The sequence below is a fragment of the Phasianus colchicus genome, chromosome 4 (genome assembly GCF_987193195.1).
Source record: "Phasianus colchicus chromosome 4, bPhaCol1.hap1.1, whole genome shotgun sequence".
NCBI classification, from domain to species: domain Eukaryota; kingdom Metazoa; phylum Chordata; class Aves; order Galliformes; family Phasianidae; genus Phasianus; species Phasianus colchicus.
Genome location: NC_143439.1, coordinates 16,645,905 through 16,669,719, shown reverse-complemented (window position 1 = coordinate 16,669,719; position 23,815 = coordinate 16,645,905). Strand labels below are relative to the sequence as shown.

The following is a 23,815-nucleotide window of genomic DNA, read 5'->3' as shown; positions in this document are numbered from 1 at the left end:
GAGAGAGAGGTTTTGACAGGGAAGAAATGGGAAGATGCAAGTGTTGTATTGTAATAGTCAAAGCAAGAGGGGAAAAATGTGTAACTGTAGTTTATTAATCTAAAAAGGAGCACTGAAAAGTTAGTTAAGTTCTCTGGTCCGACCTCCACAGTGTACATGCCTTGATGTATTTTGCCTTTCTGTCTAGTTAAGACACCTTGAGCATAAGTAAAGAAAAGCCATGAGCCCTGGCTGCTTTTGATCCATCCAGGCAGCCAGTCACCATGGACAGAAGAGAGTTTCTCCGCTCGCTTATTAGCGGGGATTCCCTGGGTGATATCACCAGGCGTGCGGCGCGGCTGATCAAAGCGGTGCGGAAGGGCTCCCGCAGGGCCTTGGCTGCCCTGGTGTTGGTGAGGTGCCAATCAGCACAGTCCCTCAGGGCCTCGGGCCGGGTGATCACGTCTGTTTTCCCAGAGGTGATGTGTGGCTGCAGCCATCATGTGAACCTTTGGAAATAAAGACTCTTTTTTTCTTCTCGGTGCACGCCTGTGGCAAGCAGTGTTACTAATGGGAGTCATATGAGCGTGTGAAGGGCAGAACACAGCTCCCTTCTGTCTGACAGAGGTTTTCCCATGGTGTGAAATACGTTGCACCTTGGTACAAATCCCTCATTGTAGGTGTGTGCTTGCGTTTGGATCCCAGCTTTCTTGCACTGCAAGTATGAAACAGGATTTATGAGTGTCTGTGACTGCATTTGAGAGTGCTTCCTTCAGATTCTTCCTCCATTTTGTTCAAATGTTTTTCACAGGAGGAAGAGGTAGGCATCTGCAAACAAATCAGCTCTAGAGTGAGAGAGATGTGATCTCCTAGAACACTTGCTTAGCAGAATCACCATTTGGTTAGTGTGGGCTCAAATGCAGCAAAATGGTGACCTCAGCATCTGAGCAAGGAGATAGGGAAGATTCTGTATCTGTGGATGTGAAATCAAGCTTCCTGAAGCCAGGAGGGGCTCGATGCTAACCTCAACTTTGGGATCATTTCTACTGTTAGTGGCAGGGGCTGTTAGTGAGCCTGGCTATGCAAGGCAGGGCTGTGCCACTCGTGCACAGCTCCAACAGGCCAAGCACTGTCTCTTCCCTGCCAGCATGCATCACTCAGGCCTTTATACATCTCGTCTGTGTCCTTACTGCACCTCTGGCCCTTCCCCAGTGGAAAGGGAAAGGCCCTGTGTCTTCAGCTATGGTAATGACCAGTTATTTGCTGTGCCTTTAGGGTGGGTTCCTTTGCAGGAATTACTGCAGGAGGCGCAGGGTATGGTGTGAGCAGGCTTCTGGCAGAGCATCTGCATGCTGAGGGGGAGGCACCATCAGCTGTAGCTGTCACTACCTCTGCACACAGTCTGAGGAAGAGCCTTGGAGAACGGGTACAAAATTACATAAGGCAGCCTTGTCTGCTGACTAGCTCTTATTCTTCACTCAGGCAGACTTCCTATCATGTTCAGAGCAGAGCTGTCATAAAGAACACTAATTCAGGGGCGCTTCACTGCGATAGCTGCCATGTGAACTGTCAGGGTTATTCTAGAAATAATTTTTACTTGATTATTTTTAAGATTTGCTGCACAGTCAGACTTGTACACAAGAGGAGAGATTAGATATACTTCTGCAGGTTATGTTCCCCTTGCTGTGGATTGTGTTGGAATTGAATGCCATGAGTGGGAAGGACACAGTGTTCTCTCAGAATCCAGTGCTATTGTGCAGAATTCTTACCAAATGTTGCTAATTCAAGCACAGAATTTGTTATCCTGCCCTCAAGGAAAAATCTGGAAGTTTGCACTCCTAATAGTGGCTGGCCCTGTCATCAGCTCGGAGCTGAGCAGATAGTTCAGTAGGTTGATCTAACGTGTGATTGCTGCCTATGTAGCCTCATTACTGAGGTTTTAGAAAAGGGTTCTGTAAATGAAATTTGAAGCAAAGTTCGCAGTAACAAGCTCTTATGAAACAATCAGCAGTCGTTTTTCTTTTAAGCTTAAAAAAAAGTAAGACTAAAAGCAGAAGTTTAAAATGAATAAGCATTCTCTTCAGTTTTGAGAACCCAAGTATTGTAGCACTAAGACCCTGAGGGTGAAGCTGATCTCCAAATAGTTTTGAGACAGATTTAATTGATGCTTTCCCATGAAAAGAAGCAGGATAATGGGAAGGAAAAAAGTGTATAGCAAGAGAAACAACATTCTAGAATTGTTTTTGACACTAGCCTTAGATCAGTGTATTTGTGTGCAATAGACATAAATCAAATGGTGGTGAAACATACTTTGTTTTTATCGCCATATGTAGAAATGAATAATTGCATTGTTTATGGATTTCATTTTATAGCAGCAGTATTAAAAAAAACAACAACAGCAGCATTTATTATGGTGCAACACTATTAACAAATTGCAAAATTGTCTGGATAGCTGGTAAATGTTTCATCTCACTGACAAATTAAGGTAGCTCTTTGCTTGGGCCGTTCTTTTTGATCTATTTAGGAGGAGTATGCCAGGGCTGTTTAAGGATGTAAAATACTGACCAAGTGAGTGTTTTGAGGTTTTGAATTGCTTTATTCGTTCCATTGTGAGATGTCTTTCTGGGGTCTTCTAAGGGGGATTTAGTGCTAGGACCTCAGGTGTTGTAATTAGTTTAGGCTTTTTTAATCCCTCCAGACCTACTTCAGATCTACTACTACTGCTTCACAGCAGTGAAGATTTTAGCCTCCTGGGGCTGTCATGTGTGTGCTGAAGCAGCATACGTCAGCTGTATGGCTACAGAGAGAACACAAATCCTCGATGGCCTTTTGTGGGCTGTACCTTTGGGCAGATGCACATGGCAGTACCCCTCTGCTGGCCCTGCAGCCCCCAGTAATCCTGTCACAGATAAAAAGCAGAGCAATTAAAGGAGAAATAAAAAGTCAGGTTTAACAGCAGGATGGCATGGAGCTGATAATAACCCCTACTGAATTTGATAAAATTCATTTTTCTTTTTGCTTGACACAGGTTTATTAATAAGACCAGTCCTTTGTGTGGCAGATTGATGCTGCAACAGGCGTATGAATGCCTACAGGGTTTTGCAAAGCAACACCTGGCAGATGGCTGACAGCTTTGTTAAAAGATTAGCTGGTTGTGAGATTGGAGAGGAGTGCATCAGTGCTGAGGGTCTGCAGGCTCCATATCAGTCTATTTCACTTCTGTGACAACTTGGAAAAAGCATATCTGGAAGAAACACAAGAATCTGACCAGGAAATAGAAAATTAGCTCACTATTTCTCTATGCTGGCACAGCCATGCTGGTTAAATATTCCCAAAGCTATTTATTTTTTTCATAAAATGTTTTTATTATGAACAAAAAAAGAAGGAATATAGAGGCTTTCTCAGAGTGAGGGATCTGTTCAAGACAAAAGAGTACAGGTAGCTGCTCTGTCAAGTCAGTGGCAAAGAAAAGGCAGAGCATTTACATTTTTATTCACTTAGCAGAAATAGCCGTGGTATTAAAACTAATAACAAATATTTCAAACCTGAACTGTTCAGTCCAGGAATTTAGCAGTCTTTGGAAAGGGCTTAAAACTTTTATATATGTATCTTCTGTAAATAAATAACAAAAGAGGCTATAGCTTCTGTTGAGCAGGTTTGGGTTGATTGTTCACTATCAGAAAAGGAAGCTTCTTACCCTGAGTGGGTTACTATTTGTTTGTGCAGTCCAAGTTTCTGGCACTTGACCCATATAAAGAACAGGACAGCCAGTCTGTAACTCTGATCCAGTTCATGGTCTGATGTAGATAAGATCCGTAATTCTAAATAACTAAATATGTTCCTTTATTATTTGCTTTGTTCCTTTTGTTTATGTCCCTTTGTTCCCGTGTTTATATGTTCTTTTATTATATGTTCAGGGGGGAGGAGGGAAGCATCATTACTCAGTCTGTGTCCAGATGAGGTTTTTCTTCTAAAAGCATATAGTCAGCAAGGGAAACAACTTGTCCATGGAGTCTTTCCATCTTAGGAGTGAGAATTAAAACCAGCTGATTTTCTATAGCAAGCATTTCTTATGTCAAGTCTCAAATTTGACCTTTCCTTTTAGGATGTTTTTTTCCTTTTGTACGCTTTTTCCTTTTGGATTCGACTTTTGGGCACTATGTATACTCACCTTAGGACAAAATCACATGCATCGTGTATGCTTGGTAATGGCTTTTTTTTAGCTGGTGCAGTAGAAGCTGTATTTGGTTACTGCTAAATGTACTTTCGACTTCTCCTAAGTTTGTTCCATCTGTGTAAATCCATGAGGATGTGATTTAATGATTTCCAAGAGCAAATTCTGTTTTGGTGTGAGTGTATTCCAAAAACTGGAAATGAAGAATGTCTGGAAGAATTGCATGCATCACTTACCTCATTTCTGCTAGTCAGATGTATCAGATTTGTTCCTTTCTTGTTATCAGCCATTAAATTGCTGCAAGAGATCATGTGAGGACCTGAAATTATGAGACTCAGGAAAGGGTCAGAGGCCAAAGTATCACAGCTTGAGTGAATGATTTGCCCTTAGTTTCCTCTTTGTTCATATTAGGTACCTTGAGAAAATTTTTTCAGTTATTAGGTACCTTCAAGGTGAATGCAGCTTAGAAAAAGTTCACATTCCAAAAATTACTCAGGGGAAATATAGGCTGCAGGAGCTTTCCAATCTATAGCAATGCATCCTGTGTCCATCTGAGTTTTGCACGCCTCATTAATGCAGCCCCTGTGAGCACCTGTATGTGCCAAGAATGTGCTTCACTTATCATAACACTTGAGAGGTGCAAACACCTCCAGCCACCCCTTTCAGGATAACTTTCAGTTTGCATGCAGCACCAATCTCTAAGCAGAGGCATACAATTTAAATTCATGTATAAAGAAGAAGGGGAAAGGAGGAGAGTCACCTTTGTTGCAGCAGAATTCCTCTAGGCTGGTCATTCCTGAGCTGTGCATGATCTCATGCTGCCTGAGCTGTACTTAGGGGAGAGCAGCACAAGATTCTGTAAGGGAGTCCCCACGAAATCCATTCTAAGCTCTGAAAGTCTTAACCTTGTTCAGCAGAAGGAAATACTGCTTTTAGTTCAAAAAATTACTAGCTTCAAAAGCCTCTTCTCTTCATGAAACAAGAACAGACATGCTAGGCACAGGAAATACTGAGTCCCTAGCTCTGAGACTGGTCTGGGAGCTTTCTATAAGGGTTTTTGTTTTGTTACTTGACTCTAGAACTATTTGTTAGGTTTATAAGTTCAAGGCCTGGCTCTTAAACTGTTTAATCCCGTGGTGCTAAGTAGGAGCATGCAAATCAGCTTAGAAAACTATCTGAACAGAAAATGTTAGACTCCTTATGGCATCTGGAGGGAGCTGTCACAAGATTGAGGCGATTGTTTTCTGTGGGCAGCAACACTGAATTGGGCTTCCATTTCTCTCCCACCCCACCATCTCCCTGTATGGCATTGCTTTTGCTTCCAGCTAAGCATTAAATATTAAATATAAAATCAGCTCGTATGACAGTTGGGTGCCCTATAGAACTGGTAGTAATGTAGTGAAGCAGTCCTTCCTTACAGGCTAGAAAAACATATGCTTCCTTCTAGTCTTTGAATTTTCAGCCATGTGTGGCAGAGTTGTGTTGGGGAGCAGGAGGACAATCGTAGTGCTGCTCATTTGCAGCATTTGTATGACCTAAAACTGAGGAGCTTCTTCCTATCACCAGCTTGCCTCCTTTATCCTGCCATGTGCCAGTAATTTTGTTCTATCCTGGTATTATTTCCTCAAAAGTAGTGGCTGGTGATACCTTCTCTTGGTGTCAATCCATAGTAATTCCAGCCAGATTATGGATACAGTTTTGCGTTGCACTCAGCAGATTATTTGTGCTTGTATAGAGCATCCACTATGACCAGGTAATGTTTTGCATTACTAGCAGGTGTGAATAATGACCCAGAGAATACTTGACATTGACAACAAGCAGTCACTTAGGACAATGGGGTCGTGACATGACATGAGAAATGTCTGGAGTCTGTGGTACTTGTAAAACAAAAATGATAACATCAATCTTTGTCTTGCTGTTCCTAGAGCCCATCCCTGCACTTTCTTCATGGCAGCGAGATGGCTTAGACTCAGAAGAGGCTCGCCTTTCCCCACAGGCTGGTCGTTTAATTCGCCAGCTCCTGGATGAGGACAGTGATCCTATGCTGTCTCCTCGCTTCTATGCCTATGGACAGAGCCAGCAGTACCTGGATGATACAGAAGTGCCTCCTTCCCCTCCCAATTCTCATTCATTTATGAGGTGGGTTGTGATTTCTCTGTGGTGACTCTGATCTGGCTGCATTGCACAGTTGCATCAAGCAACATCTCTTTATATCACACAAGCCATATAGCTTCTATTTTTTCTGTCAGAAGACAGGTGTTTTAAGAAAAGTTCTAGGTAACTGATCATTTCAGGGTTTTTTCAATTAATATCTAGAGTTACTGTTCCTGAAAGAGGCTGTTACAGCATCCTCTTTTTCTGTCTGTCATTAGAGAATAACCAACATAACTTTCTCACTTCCGTGGGATTTGCCTTTATTTACTCAAAGTTTAAGTGTCCTTCTGAGAGAGAAGATGTACTGCAGCTGTTTGGATAAACTCTTTGTGCAATCTCTGCTCTTGGTAGGAGGCGGAGTTCTTCTTTGGGATCTTACGAAGATGACAGAGAAGACCTTACCCCTGCACAGCTTACCCGGAGGATTCAGGGACTGAAGAAAAAAATCAGGAAGTTTGAGGACAAATTTGAAGAGGAGCGGAAATACAGGGTAAGTCTCTACTCAAGCATTTGTAAGGAGAGGTGTAAGGTATTTAGAAAGGGAGGAGACACTAGGGGAACCTATCAAACATATACAGAGAGCTTGGAAGTATTTAAACAGTTCAAAGTAAAGGAAAATGTAATACTGCTCCAAAAATGACAATGTGCATCTATATCAAACAAATCATCTTTCCTGGCATTTTTTGTACCACCAGTGCAGTACAGGAGAGTCTCACAAACTCATCGGATTTTTATCACTGCTTTATACAGCGAGGATGCAGGAATTGCTATGTTAAGTTTTGCATTTGTATATTTATTAAAGTTTACTTTGTAGAAGGAACAATTGTGCATCTCATTTGCATGATGGTATTTGCAGGACACCGGAGCACTGCATAGTAGAGAAGAGCAGCCTTCTTTGCTCCTCAGCAAGGAGCCATAGTCAAGTGCTGCTGGGCAGACGCAGTGTTCTGTATTCTGTTTATTCTTGACATGCCCTTCCAAGGGACAGAAAGCTTTTTAAGGAACTAAAGCTTCATATGTGTGCATCTTAGTCGGTGATCTAAACCATGAAGGATGGTACTGAAAGGGTCTTGCATCAGTCTTGCAATGCACTAAGAGATAATGTTGTGACAGATAGGGCAATCAAAGCAAGTTCTGAGCTGGATAGGTCACAGGTATGCAGGCACCAGTTAGTAGCCTGTACCCATGCTCTGTGCTGTGTCCCAATCCTGTTTAGCCCCCATTTTGTTACACAGGCTTATTTCAGTGGGTCTCTCCTGTTGATTTAATACAGATTCAGCATGATTGTTCTTTCCTCCCAGCCTTCCCACAGTGACAAAGCAGCTAACCCTGAAGTGCTCAAATGGACAAATGATTTGGCCAAATTCCGAAAGCAACTTAAAGGTGAGCAGTCACTGTTGATGTACTTTCTGGGGGCACCTAGACTTAACCTTTTTTAAATTTGATGCTAGACAGTGGTCCTGTCACTGTCACATTTTTAAAAAGGGAAATTATTCCTCTTCCCCTAAATGTCCCTGCTTAGAGTCTAAACTGAAGATATCAGAAGAAGACCTGGGCCCTGTGGTGCGTCAGCGAAGCAACACGCTCCCTAAGAGCTTTGGTTCTCAGCTTGAAAAGGAGGATGACAAGAAACAAGACCTGTCAGATAAATCTGCCAAGCCTGCTGTGGAAGTGACCCTTGATTCTATCCAGAAGAAGCTTCAGGAAAAACGAACAGAGACAAACCGACCTGAGGATATAAAGGTACAATATATGCAGATCAGATTTAGGCCTTTTAAGTACAAGCATGTAACTCATAGCTGCACTGTCAGTTGTGAAAGTCTTGTGATCTTTTGCATTTTGTCACAAAGTCTACAACCTCTACTCCAGGCTTACTTGCTTTAGCTTCTTTCCCTCTGCTTTCCTTATCTGTATTTTTTTTTTCCCCCACACTCTGTTTTTACTGAATGGCACTGTGTTCTTTTTCTGATTCTCATAGATTCCATGTAACAGTTCTGAACTGTTGTTATGACCAAAAGCTTTTGGCACATTCTGAGTCTTCCAGTGATTCTCAAGATTAGGTCATTGATTTTCTTCTAGATCACTCCACAGCTGAATGCTCTTGTCTTCTCAGGGCATTTTATCACTGCTTTTCTGAGTGTCACATTGAGCTCAGCTAGTTCCTGTAATCTCTGAGGGTTATTAGTGGAGAGTCTTTGTGTCTGATGTTGCTAGTTCCTGAGTTTTGGGTAGCCTTGTAAATGAAGTCCTTGAGTCTGCTGACGTGTGAATTGTGCAGTACTCTGCGAAAGAGGAGCAGACAGCAATATCTTTATTTATTAGATTTGCAGAAGTGTTTGGCTGTTTTCTGAAGGTAGCAAGAATAAACAGCCTGACCTTTTAAAGGTCTCTGATAGTATTTGGTGCAACAATAGAGAGAGAAGGCTTGGTGTCAGTCATGTTTGGTGGAGAAGCTTTGGAAAACTGGGGGAAGTGTCTTCCAACTGTCTGCCTTTTCTTTTTTTTTTTTGGCTTTGTCCCCTCAGCCTGTCAGCCAGAGCTTTTCACTTCGTAGCAGAATTTGGCAGAAAGAAACAGTCTGACTGCACTTCATTTCTGTTAAGTGTGTCTGTAGCAGTCAAAGCGAAAATGGCAAGCTTTGCAACAGGTACTGGAGCTTGTCTCAGGTTTGGAAGACAAGGAAGAGCATGCATTCTGTTGCTGGACTTAAGATTCAAATCTTTCTAAGTGAAGAACAGCCACCATCACTGAAAGTTATTTAACATTGTTTGTTCAAAGCACACAGAAAATATAAATCCCCTTTATGTACCTACAACATGTTCACATACAAAGGTTATTTAGTTTCAATTTGCCTACCTTGTATATAGGGCTCCACTCATGGTAAGACTTTCCAGCAATATAGCTGGGAAAGGGGAACTAGAAAGCAGAGATGTGTCTTCAAAACATTAATGACAAAATGATAATGACTTTAGTTAGGCCATTAATTAGTATTGTCAATTAGTATTGTCTGTGTCTTGAATTCTGACTTTTTTCTTCCTCTTCTCTCTGTGCTTCTTTTTACAGGACATGACAAGAGATCAGATAGCAGCTGAGAAAGTGGCTCTTCAGAAAGCCTTGCTGTATTATGAAAGCATTCATGGCAGACCGGTATGTACAGCAGCATTGTTTCAAAATACATCTTTATGTGTCTTTGTCTGTTGTAAATGACTGCCCTAGTGCTTCTTCAGTGTCACAGTCTCTAAGACTTCTTGCTGTTCTAACCATACATGTATCCTTTAATTACCACCCTGATCCTTCATTACCACTGCCACGTTGCTCTTGACAAGGGGTGCCTGCACACAGTGCTGGACCTACTGAATGAAGTTCAGTGTGCATTATTTTGGCATCACGCTTGCCAGGATCCACAAACATTCACTTTGTGGCCCAGCTTATTCACCAGCTTTACCAGGGAATAGCTGTGCATGGACCCTCATCCTGACAAAAATTTGTCAGTTTGCTATTATTAATGACTAATTGGAAGACAGGTGTGCAAGCAGTGCACCTTCTAGAGAAGCTGTATCTTTCTCTGAGTACCACACTATTTGCGAGGAGGCACATGTATCTTCATATTTGCACAATCCCTTTGTGCCAGAGGAGTCACAAAACAGTTTGTCTCCTGAATGCCATGACAAGTTGAGAAGAGATTTTCTCATTCCCCTAAGCAGACATTTGTTTCCACGAGGAAGAGACAGGCATGAGATTTCCTGTACATTTGAACTTAGCAAAGGAAATTTATTTGTAAAGACAGAATTAAATAGTGTCCTGTTGATTCCTGCCACGACAGAAATATGGTAGGTTCCAGGCCACCACGTACTCTGGTTGGCTTTGTACAAACCCCTCCTTCTCTTTCACTTTATTCTAATCTTTGCTACCAGCTGTGGAGGTATCTTAGTTCAGTTTCAGAGTGGTACTAATCCCTTGACTGGTGGCTTGAGAGAAGCAAGTTACTGTATATAAGGAGTGCTTGATGAGTGCAGATGATAGATCTGTCTTTCTTCTGCTGTGTCCTGATTCCTACCTGCCATTTGCTCCTGAATTATTTCCTCCTTTGCCTGTTGGTTTTCTTTGTTTGCTTGTTTTATTTTAAAGTGTTGCTAATTTAAATGCTTCCCTTCATTTGGTGATCCTTATGGGTCCCTTCTGATCTGGGATATCTCTATGATTCTGTGAAGTACTAATATTGCATAGGCACATATACCAGTAGGTGAAAACAGCATGGTTGTATGAGAGGACATGAAATTTTATTATAGCACAAAATAGCAAAAGGCCAACACATCCACTTAACCTTCTCCAGCAGAGTCAGAGTTGGAGTCTGCTTTTGGTATCACAGTGATGTAAATCATCAGGTGTCATCTTGTTAAAGTAAACTCACTTAAATCTGTTTAAAAACTCACTTTAAATCTGTTTTAAAAGGCTGTCATGTCAGCATACCTTCCTCCCAGCACTTTTTGATGCTTTATTTATACAGCTACTTTTTAATTTGTTTTTAAATAAGCAGTCTATAGCAAGCAACATGGAGTCACGTAGCAAGAAAGACTGCAGCTGATCAGCTTTTGCTCTTCCCAGCTTTTGGCACTGCAGCAGTGGAAAAGTACTGAGAGCTTGAGGAGAATGGGGTGTAGTTCAGCCAAGTTGAGTTGTTGTTTTTTGTATTGCTTTTTTTTTTTTTTTTTTTAAGATATTTAACTAAACAAGAAAAACAATGGAGTTCAGATTTAGTGCAGCTGGGTCTTTCTGCACCAGTGACAGACAAACCTGGAGAGGTAGAACTGAACTGCTTTAGTTAAGCCAAAAAGTTCATTTCTGCAGAAATTCTTGAGCTGCTCAAACAATGCAGGCAATGATCTCTTCCTTGGCTGCTGCTGCTGCTTGCCACACAGAGTATGCTCCAGAGTTATGTCAAAGGCTCTGTTATTCTGACAGCTTTTTTTGCATTTTGATGTTTTCCAAAAATATATTCAGGTTTTGCTGGTATTACATTTAACTAGGGAGACAGTTTGCCCATGTGCAGAACACTTTCTTTCAGTTTGCTTTCTGGTTAAATGTTCTGGTGCACGTCTGCAGGGCTGACTCAGGCCCCTCGTGCTGAACTTCCTTGCTTAAATTAATTCTTTGTATTCTTCCTCCATAGTGATGTTCAGACTCAGAAGCATGTCATTTATATTCTCCTATTTGTAAATGTGCCTTAGGAATTTCTGTCCATTCCAAGGCTTATGTTTATTTTCCCATACAGAACAGATGTATTTACCTATTTTGAAATGTCATGAAGTGAAGGTTTGTTTCTCAGCCACCAGCGTATTTTTGTTGTTGTTGTTTTGGGTTGTTTTTTAAGTAACAGGTACTGGCTGAGGCAACAGTAGTGCTGTGCCTCCCATTCTACTAACTGCTAATCTGGTAGAACTAGGAGTAATACAAGTCCTGTAGAATTTCTCCAATTTTCCATTTTTATGCTTGATGGATTGCAGAGAAACGTCGAAAGCTGGAGGCAGTTTGCTAGCCAGAGCACTCCTGGCAATACCTACAGCTCCAGTTCTGCCCTTTCCAGACCACATCTCTCCTGCTCTGGAGGGATGATGTGAAAGCTTTAAAAAGCTTGCTCCAGTGAAAGTAAGCTGCAGACAAAATGAAAGAGAGTTCATTTTAAAGTCTTCTCCTCATTCCAAGCTGCATTCCCTTTATTCCGCTATCTTTTCACTTATTTCGCTACGTTTGCATTTCTGGTTTCTGTGCTAGTGCTGTTAGCATGCCATCATTATGAAATTCCCTTAAATCCTCTGGTTAACAGCAATCACAAGCACGTACCTTGTAGAATGGAGCATCTGCTGAAGATCTCATGGTTCTCATTTCTCTTTCCTTTACAGGTTACCAAAAATGAACGACAGGTGATGAAGCCACTGTATGACAGGTATCGCTTGGTCAAGCAGATCCTCTCCAGAGCCAACACCATCCCTATCATTGTGAGTAGAACTTTCTTCTAGAAACGTCTTGCTTAGGGTTAGAGCTGAGGCATACAGCACAATCAATAAGGCCAATTCCTCCCTGACGTCTCAAAGACCAAGCGAATGAGCGAGTCGGTGACATGTACTGCAGTCAGATAATGTCGGTCAGGGGTCTCCAGTGCCCACTCATGAGCCATGAGACACATCTCACCTTTTGTTGTTTCTCACCTTTCCATTGGGCTGCTGCTGTTATTTCATCATCTTATGTTTGGCTACAGCATCACTTCCCTTTCCTTACTGGTCTATTCAGAACTGTAGGTCTGCATGTTGTTTGGTTACGCAGGGCTGTATGTTGGGAGTACAGACTTGTGTGAGTCCCAAGGCAGGCACTGGTCTCTTTGGCTGAGAGAAAGGGACACTATGCTGATATTGAAGAGATCCTGCAAGATGCCCGCTCAATCCAGGTGGTGCTTTGGCAAGGAAATATTGACACCAGCATGGAATCCAGTGCACTCCTTTAGGGAGCAAACACTGAATCTCAAATTCTGGACAGCTTGTGTAGGCCATTTTTAAAGAATTTTTCAACCTAAATATATACCAAGAATCCTCTTAGCCTGTCTAAAGAAAGAGAATTGTTTGATCTTGGTTCCTTTTTACCCTGTCATGTACGATCTCTTACTGTTTTTGCTGATGTCCTGGCTGCTTTTTGTAGACTGCTTGCTGAACTGAACGGACTGGCAGTGTTACTTGAGTGCAGTCAATCACACTGACATGTAATTTTTTTTCTGCACATGTGGTGGCAGGTGGTCCTGCATTTAAAACTAAAGCTGTTCCTCTTTGAATATGCAAAGTACTCCCCAAAATGTGAACGGTAAAGATGGTGCAGATGGAAGAAACCCTTCATCTGTGTGTTGGCAGTTTAAGATGAAGCTCACAAAAGAAAGCTCAGGTCCTGTTTAGACACAAAACTGAAATTGCACACTGGCTAGCACAGGGGAGATGAGACTGGCTTTCCCCAGTCCCTTAGAATGAGAAGAGTGAGAGATTCACATAGAGGCAGAATACATTTGAAAGCCCATCATGAAGCACTTGATTGGAAAGTCAGCCTCCTGGAAAGCAGGGCTGGAGAGTCCAGCTAGGCTTACATCATAGCTCTGGAGAGCCAACCAGTTGTGTGTGTGTGTTTGTGTGTGTATGTAAGGGCCTCAGGTTGGGGGGTTATTTTCTTTGTAGTTCCTGCCCAGCTAGTATTCCAGCATCCAAGTTTTTTTTCTTGAGTGTTTAGCAGTGATGTCCCTCGCTAAGCAACATCTTGAGGGAAAACAGTCCAAGATGCAAAGGGTTTGCCAGGCGTATTTTGTTCTTTAAGAAATGGATTTCTCCTGATGGTCTGGCAGTGAGCTGAGCGAATGAGTGAGTGAGAATGATCTGAGAGCAGGTGGCGGAAGAGAAGGGGTTTCATAATGTAACGTACTTGTTAACACCTGTCACAGGGTTCCCCCTCCAGCAAGCGGAGAAGCCCTTTGCTGCAACCAATTATCGAGGGCGAAACTGCTTCCTTCTTCAAGGAGATAAAGGTGAAGACCTCCAGCTGCTAACTAATTGCTCAGTTTGCATCAATTTTCCCCTTATACCAATGAAAGAGAATGATTTTTTTTTCCATCAGTGTTGATTTTTTTGCAGTGTGTCTTCCTGAAAAATCAGTAGCTGCTTTAAGCCTGTCCAGTTCTGATCAAATTCTTCCCTTGTTGTAGATAAGACTACAATATTCCCTTGGCTTTGTGTTCTTTCCCTTCTCCTTCTCCCTCCCTTGCTCATAATGTATTTTATTTTGCTAAAAACCTCACAATTATCCTTTGCACTTTGGCTTGGTGATTTTTTTTTTCCCCTTGCTTTCTCCTTCCTCTTTAATAACACTAATTTATTTTGCAATAGTTTCTCTCACTCCAACGCTCTTGTGGCTTGCACACAACACCATGGCTGGAATGAGATCTCACAAAACTAACACACACACGGAGCCAACCAGGCATTTAGAGGATCTGTATCTTCTCCTGTTCACAGACTTATTTTATCCAGGGCTCTCTTTCACCACCTTGTAGGCAGCATTTCTAACCAAGTCACACGAGGACTGAAGTAGGAACGACTCAGTCATGTTTGTTAATGCTGTCAGATTTGGATGATAGGATTGTTGTGATGCTTTCTTAATCCACTGTGGAGTGATAGTTCATGGTGATGAAGTCTGCTACAATATTGGTCCTTCTTCCTCTGAGAAGGGATGTCCAGCTGTCAGTCAGGACAGGCTGCTTGGAGCTGAGTCCTGGCTTGCATTAGTTACTGTTGCAGTGTAGCAGGAAATAAAAGTGCTTCAGCAGGCTTGAGTTATCCAAACATGGGTAGTGTTTGATGTAGATACTGCAAACGTGGACATCCAAGATGATTCTGTGATAAAGGAGTGACAGTAGCTTCTATATCAGTGGACTATTCAAGGCACGTATTCATTAAAACCAGACTGCAGACTGAAGCACGTAGCACTGCTGATTAGAGGCTGGTTAACAAACATGGAGCTCTCAAGTCTGCAACAGCAGTCTGAATTGGGTTATTGGATTGATTGGGGCATTTCTGTGTCTTCTGTCTTTCAACTGTGTGTGCAACTGGATTCAAAGTTTACAGCTGTCAAGTGTGATGATCTCTGGTGACTAGTGAGGCAAATGCTGCATCAGGGCAGCATCTCACCGGTTTCCTACAGAGAGCACAAATGTGGAGGGCTGTGGTGTTGCTCTCATTAAGCCCATTAATGCTGAAATGCCAATTGCTTATTGGGGACCTGTGGTGCTGCATGCAGCAGCTTTTCACTGAAGTACACTCAGAATTAAACAGAGGAAATTGCCAAAAAAAATCAAGAATTTTCCCCCTGTATGGGTCCATTATGGACAGAGCGCTGCTGGTCTTGATGAGCACCTGATTCTGTTGTTTTCCTGGTGTATTTTTTAAAGCATTTGGGAGAGCTGGATAAGAGCTTAAACAATGGCATGAAGTTTGCGTATGTTTGGACAGAATATCTTGAATGTTGTCTGTGTTTAGAGAACCACTGGAATCCTTGTATGCTGGGAGTAGTGATATTGGGTTAATCTGGAGATTTTATATTTGTAGCTCTTGAAACTAAATGTCTCACGATTAAAGAACCTCACAGATGCAAGCCAAATGGATCTAGTCAATGAAGATAATTTTGGTTTGAATGTAAATGGCAGTGTGGGTTTAAAATAAGATTTCCATATGAGGCACTTTCTAAGCAATGGTTCTTGATCAGATTTTTGTTTTTAATTGCTCCTTCATTTTAAATAGCAAAATGCTTTAAGAGGTCTTGTAATGGCCAGATGTAGTGTTTTGGCACTGAGGTCTAAACAAGTGAGATTTCTGCACTGTCTTTTCCTCCCGTGGGCTTTCTTTGGCAGAAGGTTTACTCCTGAGCTGTGGGCTGTGTGCCCTGGAGCGAAGCAAGCAAGCCAGCCTGCTGTGCTGGCCCTTGTTGGCTGGCACGGGCTTATGGGTGTCCTTGGGGAAGAGATTGCTACCAGATATGCAGATTCAAGTTACATGGGTGCTTTGCTTCTCTCTTTGGGAAAAATTTCTTGCACAGCCTATGAAAACGGTCCTTTTCCTTTCCCTCCAGAACTGGAACCCAGAAGCAACTTACTCTCCTAGAAAAGGGCAAAGGGTCTTCTCCTTCAGTGCTAAAGGGATTCCCATAAAATAAAATAATACAGTTTCTATTTATTTGATTGACTTAGCAAATCTTCCACTGCATGCCAGCAGGAATTACGTTCTCCTGCTTAAGGCCCAGCTGCTACTTCGTAGCTGGACAGAACAGCATGCCTGGGGTCCTGAAAACAGCAGTGAGCAGTGGTCTCCTTTCTCTCTTTGGCCTGTTTTTTTGGAAAGCGTTTGACTGCTCCTACTGCTGCAGTTCTCATGGAACTCCTCATGGCTTCTGTGAATCAACAGGGAGCTCCTGGACTTAAGCTCAAAAAGAAAGTCTGTAGGGAGTGGAATCGGGAACAGGTTACCAGGGGTCACTACAGAGAAGTTGTCCAAGGAGGGATCGGGTTGGGAAGGCTAAAACCCATACAGAATTAAATCTAGCCAGGGACACAAAAAGGAACAAGGAGAAAAGCTACAGGGCAAGTGGCAACAGGATGAGGAAATGGTTTTAAACTGGTAGATTTAGACTAGATATGAGGAAGAAATTTGTTTACTGTGAGGATAGTGAGACAGTGCAACAGGCTGCCCAGAAGTTGTGTATGCTTCCTCTCTGGAAGCATTCAAGGCCAGGCTGGATGGGGCTGTGAGCAATCTGTCTGTGGGAGGTGTCCCTGCCTATAGCTGGGGTTGGAACTAGATGGTCTTACAGGTCCTTTCCAACCCAAACCATTCTATGATTCTATGATTTATTACTTTATTCCAACCTCATGCTTTATATTAAGGTTGAAAGCTGCCTTCTGGAAAGGTCTCTGCAAGTAAGAGAAAACTGGGTCCTGTTTCCTGAAAATAAAAGTGATTTCTGGATGGTATCACATAGCAAAGCCTACATTTGAGAATTCTATGCATTAGCAAATACAACGTGCAGCAGAGACTTCCAAAAGTTGTGCTTGTAAGTTGTAGGAAAAAAAATTGAACATGACCCATTAGTCTGTGTACTTTGGGGAGATGGCACTGGACAAAGTGTTTCCACTCCAATTTTCAGTGTGCTACAGCTATATGGTATGGAGTTGAGGTTGGGACCATGTTAGCAACAGCAGGCCTTTACAGTCAATGATATCCAATACTTGGCTTTAGAAGGATCCATCTGAGCTCATTGGTAGCACTGAAAGAGCATTTGAGGTCTTGAACTCTGCCTTTAGAGAGAGCTGTATCGTATGAGCGAATACTTGTTTTAAGCTGATGTTCTGTATGCTGCCTGTTGTATTTGTATAGACGAGCAAAGGATGGCAGGTGTGCGTTAGACAGCATGCATTACAACTGAAATTGGTTTTATCTGTATCACAATATAAGAATTAAAGCAACAGGTTGCTGAGAAAGCTAGATTTTTTTCCTACTCTTTTTTCTGCCTTGGGTCTCCTTAACAAATCTGAGTTGATTTCTCTGATATGCTCTGGGTATAGCATGTCTTCCTGGTGATATCCTGGTGTACTGTATTGCTTAGCAATTGAAGTGCTTGCTTGCTCTGCTTATTCACTTATTTTCATATCTGTTCCCAGTGCATGCAGCGAAAGGAGATGCTTGCTTCTGAGAAGGGAAGCAACTTACTGTGTGATGGGGGTGTTCTTTCTCTCTCTGTAGGAGGAAGAGGAGGGCTCTGAGGAGGACAGCAATGTGAAACCAGACTTCACAATCACTATGAAAACAGATTTCAACGTGCGTAGCTTCTTGGATCAACTAGAAGATGATGCCGACGGCTTTGTTTCCCCGGTGGATGATAAGATACCATCAAGGAGCAACCAGGATATGGGGCTTTCAAATCTTCATGAAGCATCCATGTATGTTGTCCAAATTTTTTTGCACTTCATTTTGAAATGCAGTAGACCCCTATATGAAAGGGTTTGGGAGAAAACTACCCTGTCCTCATAGTGATATCTGACTTTTATCATCTTAGGAATGTTGGGCTAAATAGAACCTCCACTTCAGCTACTATCATTGCTGAACTTTTATCATTGGAACAATTCCTTTACTTTACAAGGCTTTCCTATTTTCGGAAACATCAAGTTGAACTCCTTTTTCTAGTTTTAAGCACCTAGATCTACTGCATACACACACAGATGGTAGCCCTAACTCATGGCTGTCAAACCTCAATCCCATAGAAGTCACCAAAACCAGGTCTATCTTCAGCAAGTAAGTTTCATTGAAGTTAGTGATGAATTGTGAAATGCACACTTGACTTAAGCCTACGTGCAGTTTTTTTTCTTGAAGTAAATTCAGAGACCTTCTTATTGCAATTAACACCAGATTCCCAGGGCTGCTTACGGAGCAGCTCAGTTACTTGGCATCCATACAACACTGAATTTGCACATTTACTGTATGTTTCCAGTTATAATTGTGTTCATAAGTATAATCATGTCTGTATTTAAACACAACAGGCCTGAACTGTTAGAGCAGCTGCAAGAAGTCAGGGAAGAGAAAAAGCGGATCCGAAAAAAACTGAGAGACTTTGAAGATAATTTTTTCCGACAAAATGGGAGGTAATTTCTCAGCTATTCCTCTGTCTTTCAGCTGTTCTTAATCAATTTGGCATCTACAAAGCCTCCAATTATGGAAAGTTACCTGAATTCACTACTGTATATTTCGTTGTCATCATTATATACTTACATTCATTACAGTTGCCCATTAAAATGAATGGCCTTTTTTTCTTCTCCAAATATCTTTAGGAACCACAACCTCTTTGATAACTTTAAAAAGCAGTATAAGTACAGAAAATCCAGCTGCATCCAGCAAAACTAGTAAGAATGATGGAACATTTCCTTAGGGATAGAAGAATTGGTCTTTGTCCCCAGTGACCTTGTATGCTTCTCTGTCCTGATTTTGCATGTCTGTGAGGTATTCAGGCATGAGTTTAACAAGTACTTTTGCTGTAGTATAGCTGGGTATGTAAGAATCAAAAAAGTTCTTCATATATGAGCTGATAGAGTGCTTTAATATTTTTATTCTCCTGAAATTAGCTTCTTGCCACTACCGTAAACTTTAAATGTTTTTATAAAATCACAGAAAACTTGAATCTCACTTATGCTGAGATGAAATATCTTACTTCTTTTGAAGGAAATGGTTCTTCTGATTGTTTTGATGGGTTTGTTGGGGTTTCTTTGGGTTGGTTGGGTGGTGGGTTTTTTGTTTTTTTTTCCAACTGTCATGCCAAGGATGACAATTTCAGCAAAGCAGGAGCCTCAGATAAGTTTCTGCATTTGGAAGCATGGGATTCTGTTAAGCTTCAATATTATGTACTGTCTGCTTCATTAGATCATTTGCTTGCATTTCTCTTTTTCTAAGTATAAAAGTTATTTAGTTTTATTCCCTGCTGGGTAATAGAAGAGGGGAAATATTTTGTTAGTCTGAACCTGGGGATAGAGGAAGGCTACTGAAGTAAGATCTACTGGTAGAGAAATCTTCATGGCTTCTTTTACTCTCATTAGGAATGTGCAAAAAGAAGACCGTACTCCTATGGCTGAAGAATACAATGAATACAAGCAGATTAAGGCCAAGCTGAGGCTGCTGGAGGTCCTGATCAGTAAAAGAGATATTAGCTCCAAGATGATGTAAAGGAGGAGAGTGGTTTTACCAATACACTAAGAAGAGAGAGCACCAAGCGGACAAGTGCGTGAAGTGGATGCATCGAGAGCCTGGCTGGGAGGGCTGAGGAGCTCCGTGGGAACTGAAGGGCCATTACCAGAGGCAGGACAGGGAGAAAGGGTGGCTTTCCATCACTCTCTCCATTTGCTGTTGTCCATTCTTTCTCCAGGCCTGATGCCCAAAATGGAGTTTGCCAGTGTCGGAGACATGATGCTGTCCTCAGTGACTGCACTGAAGGGTTCCTTCTGTTTTGATTTGCTTACAGATCCTGTAATATTTAGAATATGAAAGCCAGCCATGCTATTCTTTTTTTTTTCTTCTTCTTCTTTTTTTTTTTCCAGGATATCATAGCAAGAGGCAAAGTAGCATGAATAGTGACTAAATCATCAAATAGCTTCCACTTTATTTTACCAGACCTGATCTGATCTCATGTGATGGCACAGGTCAGACAGCACCAAGATTGTTCTCTTATAGCTACAGTAAAGATTTGCTCAGACCTTTGACCAGACTGTTTGGAGTTCAGTGACTTCCATTGCTTTATAACATGTTGGAAGAGTATCCTGGTCATAGCCCAGAACTGGTTTGAGTTACAGTTTTGCACAGGATTCAGTTGGGTTTTCTTCCCACTTTTCTTTTTTGACTGCCAATTCAGTTAAGAAAATACCTACATCTGTTTGGAATAGCGAAGCAAAAGAGTTGGGCAGCAACTGTGCCTGCTTGTTCCCATTGGAAGGCGATGCTGTGAGATTATGACGACATTTGGGCAACTAGGAAGAGGTTTTAACAGCTTTAAGTTAGAATGCCTTGGGAGTTTGGTAGCTGCTCAGCTAAGTGTCAGCTGTCAAGCATCTGGAAGACCCACCACATCAGCCCATACACTTCTGATAATGGGCACAAGAGCTTAAGTTGGAAGTCCACATGGATGTCATGCACACCCATTAGCCTGAGTGTTATTTATGTGTGCCATCAGACAATGTGAGCTGAAGCAGGGATACTTTGTGGCAACAGAGGATGTTCTTTTCTTCCCTGTGGCTTTGTTGGCTGTAGTTTGTATGCTGGGGCAGAGGATACTACAGGGAAGTGAAAGCCTGGAGCCTCGTGCTGCACGTTTCAAGTGCAGCGTTGGGCAGTTAAACATTATCAGATCTGAAAAAGAGTCCTGGGCCACTGGATTCCAGTTCTTGCATTGGACAATCACCACCTGAAGGAGTGAAAGGCAGTAAGTCCAGAATCACAGCAAGCAGTTGACAGTTCTGCAGCCCTGTGCACTCCAGGAGTGCATGCAGGCAGTCATTGCCCTGCAGCCCTCCCCCTGGACCTGGGGCAAGATGCCCTTGTTAATGGGGCTTGGCCCTGGTATCACAAGTAGATGCTGTCTTTTCTCTCAGTCCCCTGGGGAGCTGAGTGCAGGAGCCAAACAGCTGAGGATGGGTGCAGTGCACCTCATCACAGCCAGGCTTCACACAGGAGCAGAACCCACAGAAGAGCTCCTCACTTCCCTTCTCTCAGCGGGCAGGAGGGCCCATAAAGAGGAGCAGTACGTAAACTCACCCCCCCTCAATGTGCTGTGTTCATTCTTGCCAAAGCTGGTGCTGAGGGCAGGTCTCTTTGGCACCTCGCAGCTACTCGGGAGGCCGCCTTCCTCCCCCTTCCCCAGGGCTCTGCTTTGGCAGTCTGCCTCACAAGAGGCTGATGTGCTTCTGTTAGGAGAGCCTGGGGCTGTTTTCTACTGACAGCAGAACTGCCTGCTCCTATAGAAAAGTAGTGAAGGCTGAATTCCCTGTTTGCAAGGGTCTGTATGATGAACGGGGGTGTGGCTTTTAGGAGGCACTGAGTGTCCATCATGAAGGAGATGTGGGGCTCTGCCTCTGCAGATCTGATATGCTGAGTGTTACCGTTGGGCTTAGAAACTGCATTTGAAAGTGAGTGACAGGAAGGGAAGTTTGGTGTAGTTCCTGCCCCTTTTCCTCCTCATTCACGTTGTAGTGGGCCAACACTTCCCAGGAGTATGATTTCTCTGATTATTTTTAAAAGCCTGTTTGCACTGTGTACCAATAAATGATGTTTGCTGAGTTTTGCCCCTGACAAATCTTGATAAATGATACGTAGGGAACAGTCCATTGCATTGTTTGAACTGATGAGATTGTAGCATTTTCTGATGCTTAGTTACCGCTGTTTACATGGCATACTGCTAGAATTTCAGATAGTTTATATGAAATGTAAGTACAGTTATGCACTTTAGAGAGTTTATATTTTTGAACTTTGAAAGCTAAACGTAACAGAATCCGTTAAATAAAATTGTAAATTAAAAAAGAAAAAAAGACACACCTGGCTGCCTCCTCTCTATTTCTAAAATGCTGTTTTCCCTGTGGCAAAAACCAAAACCACCATCTGCACTGTTGTTAAGAAAGTAAGAAAGACTGGCATGGAGAAGGGGATAACAAAATCCTAGGTTAGCTTTGGACTTCCAGATACACATCTGCAGGTGTTCCTTCCTTCCTCATTCCTTTCCTTCCCTCCCGCCCTCTGAAAAAAACACCCATTATCAACATTTCATATGCTGCTTTATTTTTCTTCAATGCTGCATTACATTACCAGCACTCCACTCTTCCATTTGCCAAGACAAAACCTATAACCTTTTGTTACAAGGTGCAAAGTTCAATACTAGATATCGAACGTGGTGCATAAAGAGTATGTCCTAAGAACAATTCAATTGCAAAACAACCTCAGGCTTCAAATGAGATTTACACCAATACCTTAAAAATGGGGTAGTCATTTACTTATCATTAATAGGATGGGGTCTCTCCAACCTTACAGAACACAGTTTACACTTCTGCCTGCTCATCTTTTATTGTACAGTTACTGTACATTACCACTGCAATTCATAACAGATTGTCCTTTAGCCTTCCCCCCAGCACATGCCAAACAGATGCCACAGGCTCCACTCCAACCATAAACTGCAGTAATAACACCAGCCTCCAACAAGAGAGATACTACACCAACAGGAATTTAATGCTTCTTTCTTTTCCTCTGGTCTGATGACATTGGAGTGCTTGCACACATCCTCACACACGCAGGACTCCTCTGGAGAAAGGTGGCAGTGATAATCGCTGCCAGCTCTCCTTGTAATGAAGAACACATCTGATAGAATGGAAACACTGGACGTGGCTCTGCCCCCCCTGCCTAACATGGGGACAGAAAAACAACACAAGAGAGACACAGTCCAAGAAACCTGTTGTTAACAGTACAGTCTGTCCATCTACAAGCCTTAACACAAAGGAATCCGATGATCCTTTAAGAAGACGTTGCTTGGGAACAAAGTTTCACACAGAAGAGGAATAACAAGCCAAACCTGCAACCAACACATCCTCCATGAGATATACTGGTGCAAAAAGACAGAGCACGTACCATAACTGGGATAACAAGTGACACCTTAGCCCAGTACCATCTGCCGAGGACCAAAGTGCAGAGGGGATACGTTCGCTCCAAGTAAGCAAGAACCAGCTTGCATTTAAAAAAGGAAGGAAAAAAAAGGGTGTGGGGAATCACAGCTTTTTTAAAAGGTGATCACTATTTCATCCTGAATTACCACCATAGCCTAAGTGCAAGGAACACCAACTACATAAACTGATCTAAAATGAGAAGTCAATGTGTGTGTAAGGGGCAATAAAAGCAAACTAGAAGGAGTTGCTGGTAGGGCACTGCTGTGAATCTGGAGGGAAAACAACAGAAAAGCTCACTGAACTGATTGTGTTCAGCAGATCAGAAAATTCAAAGCAATAGTCCCTGCCTGCTAAAGCCTCACAAAATACTGGCAGCATTAGGTTGAGACTGCATTGTCCAAATCTATTCTTAATATTTTTCCCCCAAAAATGCTCCGATCCCTTCCCATACAAAAATAAACCCAAGCCCACCGCATACCCAAGTGTCTGGGCCTCTCCCACACCAATCAAGCTAAGCTGAAGCCCTCATAGTGATCAATGGCTTGCACCAGCCGGGCACTGAGGATCTCCTTGCTGCTGTACTTGGGCAGGTCCAAGAGGTTGTAGCAGGTGTGTGCCACAGGCAGGTACTGCTCCCCGTTGGCTGTGGACTGGATGACAATGCGGAGGCTCGACATGCCATAGATGGGGATGCGATCACTGCCTGTCAGAAACACTGGAAGCAGAGAGAAGGCAGGCTGGTCAGAGCAAGC

At 42.5% G+C, this 23,815-nt stretch overlaps 2 protein-coding genes across 11 annotated transcripts in view; one reads left to right on the top strand and one right to left on the bottom strand.

Moving 5' to 3' along the window:
- FAM13A (family with sequence similarity 13 member A) overlaps nucleotides 1–19,637 on the top strand; it is a 142,981-nt gene extending 123,344 nt beyond the window's left edge. For 7 of the 8 annotated variants that reach the window (XM_090138787.1, XM_090138786.1, XM_090138783.1 and 4 more), the window contains 10 exons: nucleotides 6,079–6,292; nucleotides 6,659–6,797; nucleotides 7,609–7,690; nucleotides 7,830–8,050; nucleotides 9,371–9,454; nucleotides 12,208–12,303; nucleotides 13,779–13,862; nucleotides 17,623–17,819; nucleotides 18,417–18,518; nucleotides 19,464–19,637. In XM_090138787.1, the coding sequence (XP_089994913.1) occupies nucleotides 6,079–6,292; nucleotides 6,659–6,797; nucleotides 7,609–7,690; nucleotides 7,830–8,050; nucleotides 9,371–9,454; nucleotides 12,208–12,303; nucleotides 13,779–13,862; nucleotides 17,623–17,819; nucleotides 18,417–18,518; nucleotides 19,464–19,590 (1,346 nt within the window). In that variant the 3' untranslated portion in view covers nucleotides 19,591–19,637. The remainder of the gene's footprint in view (nucleotides 1–6,078; nucleotides 6,293–6,658; nucleotides 6,798–7,608; nucleotides 7,691–7,829; nucleotides 8,051–9,370; nucleotides 9,455–12,207; nucleotides 12,304–13,778; nucleotides 13,863–17,622; nucleotides 17,820–18,416; nucleotides 18,519–19,463) is intronic. The other variant, XM_090138784.1, reaches the window with a different exon arrangement.
- Nucleotides 19,638–22,171: 2,534 nt separating this feature from the next.
- HERC3 (HECT and RLD domain containing E3 ubiquitin protein ligase 3) overlaps nucleotides 22,172–23,815 on the bottom strand; it is a 43,658-nt gene continuing 42,014 nt past the window's right edge. For all 3 annotated transcript variants that reach the window (XM_090138789.1, XM_031607614.2, XM_090138790.1), the window contains one exon: nucleotides 22,172–23,778. In XM_090138789.1, coding sequence (XP_089994915.1) covers nucleotides 23,570–23,778 — 209 coding nt within the window. In that variant the 3' untranslated portion in view covers nucleotides 22,172–23,569. The remainder of the gene's footprint in view (nucleotides 23,779–23,815) is intronic.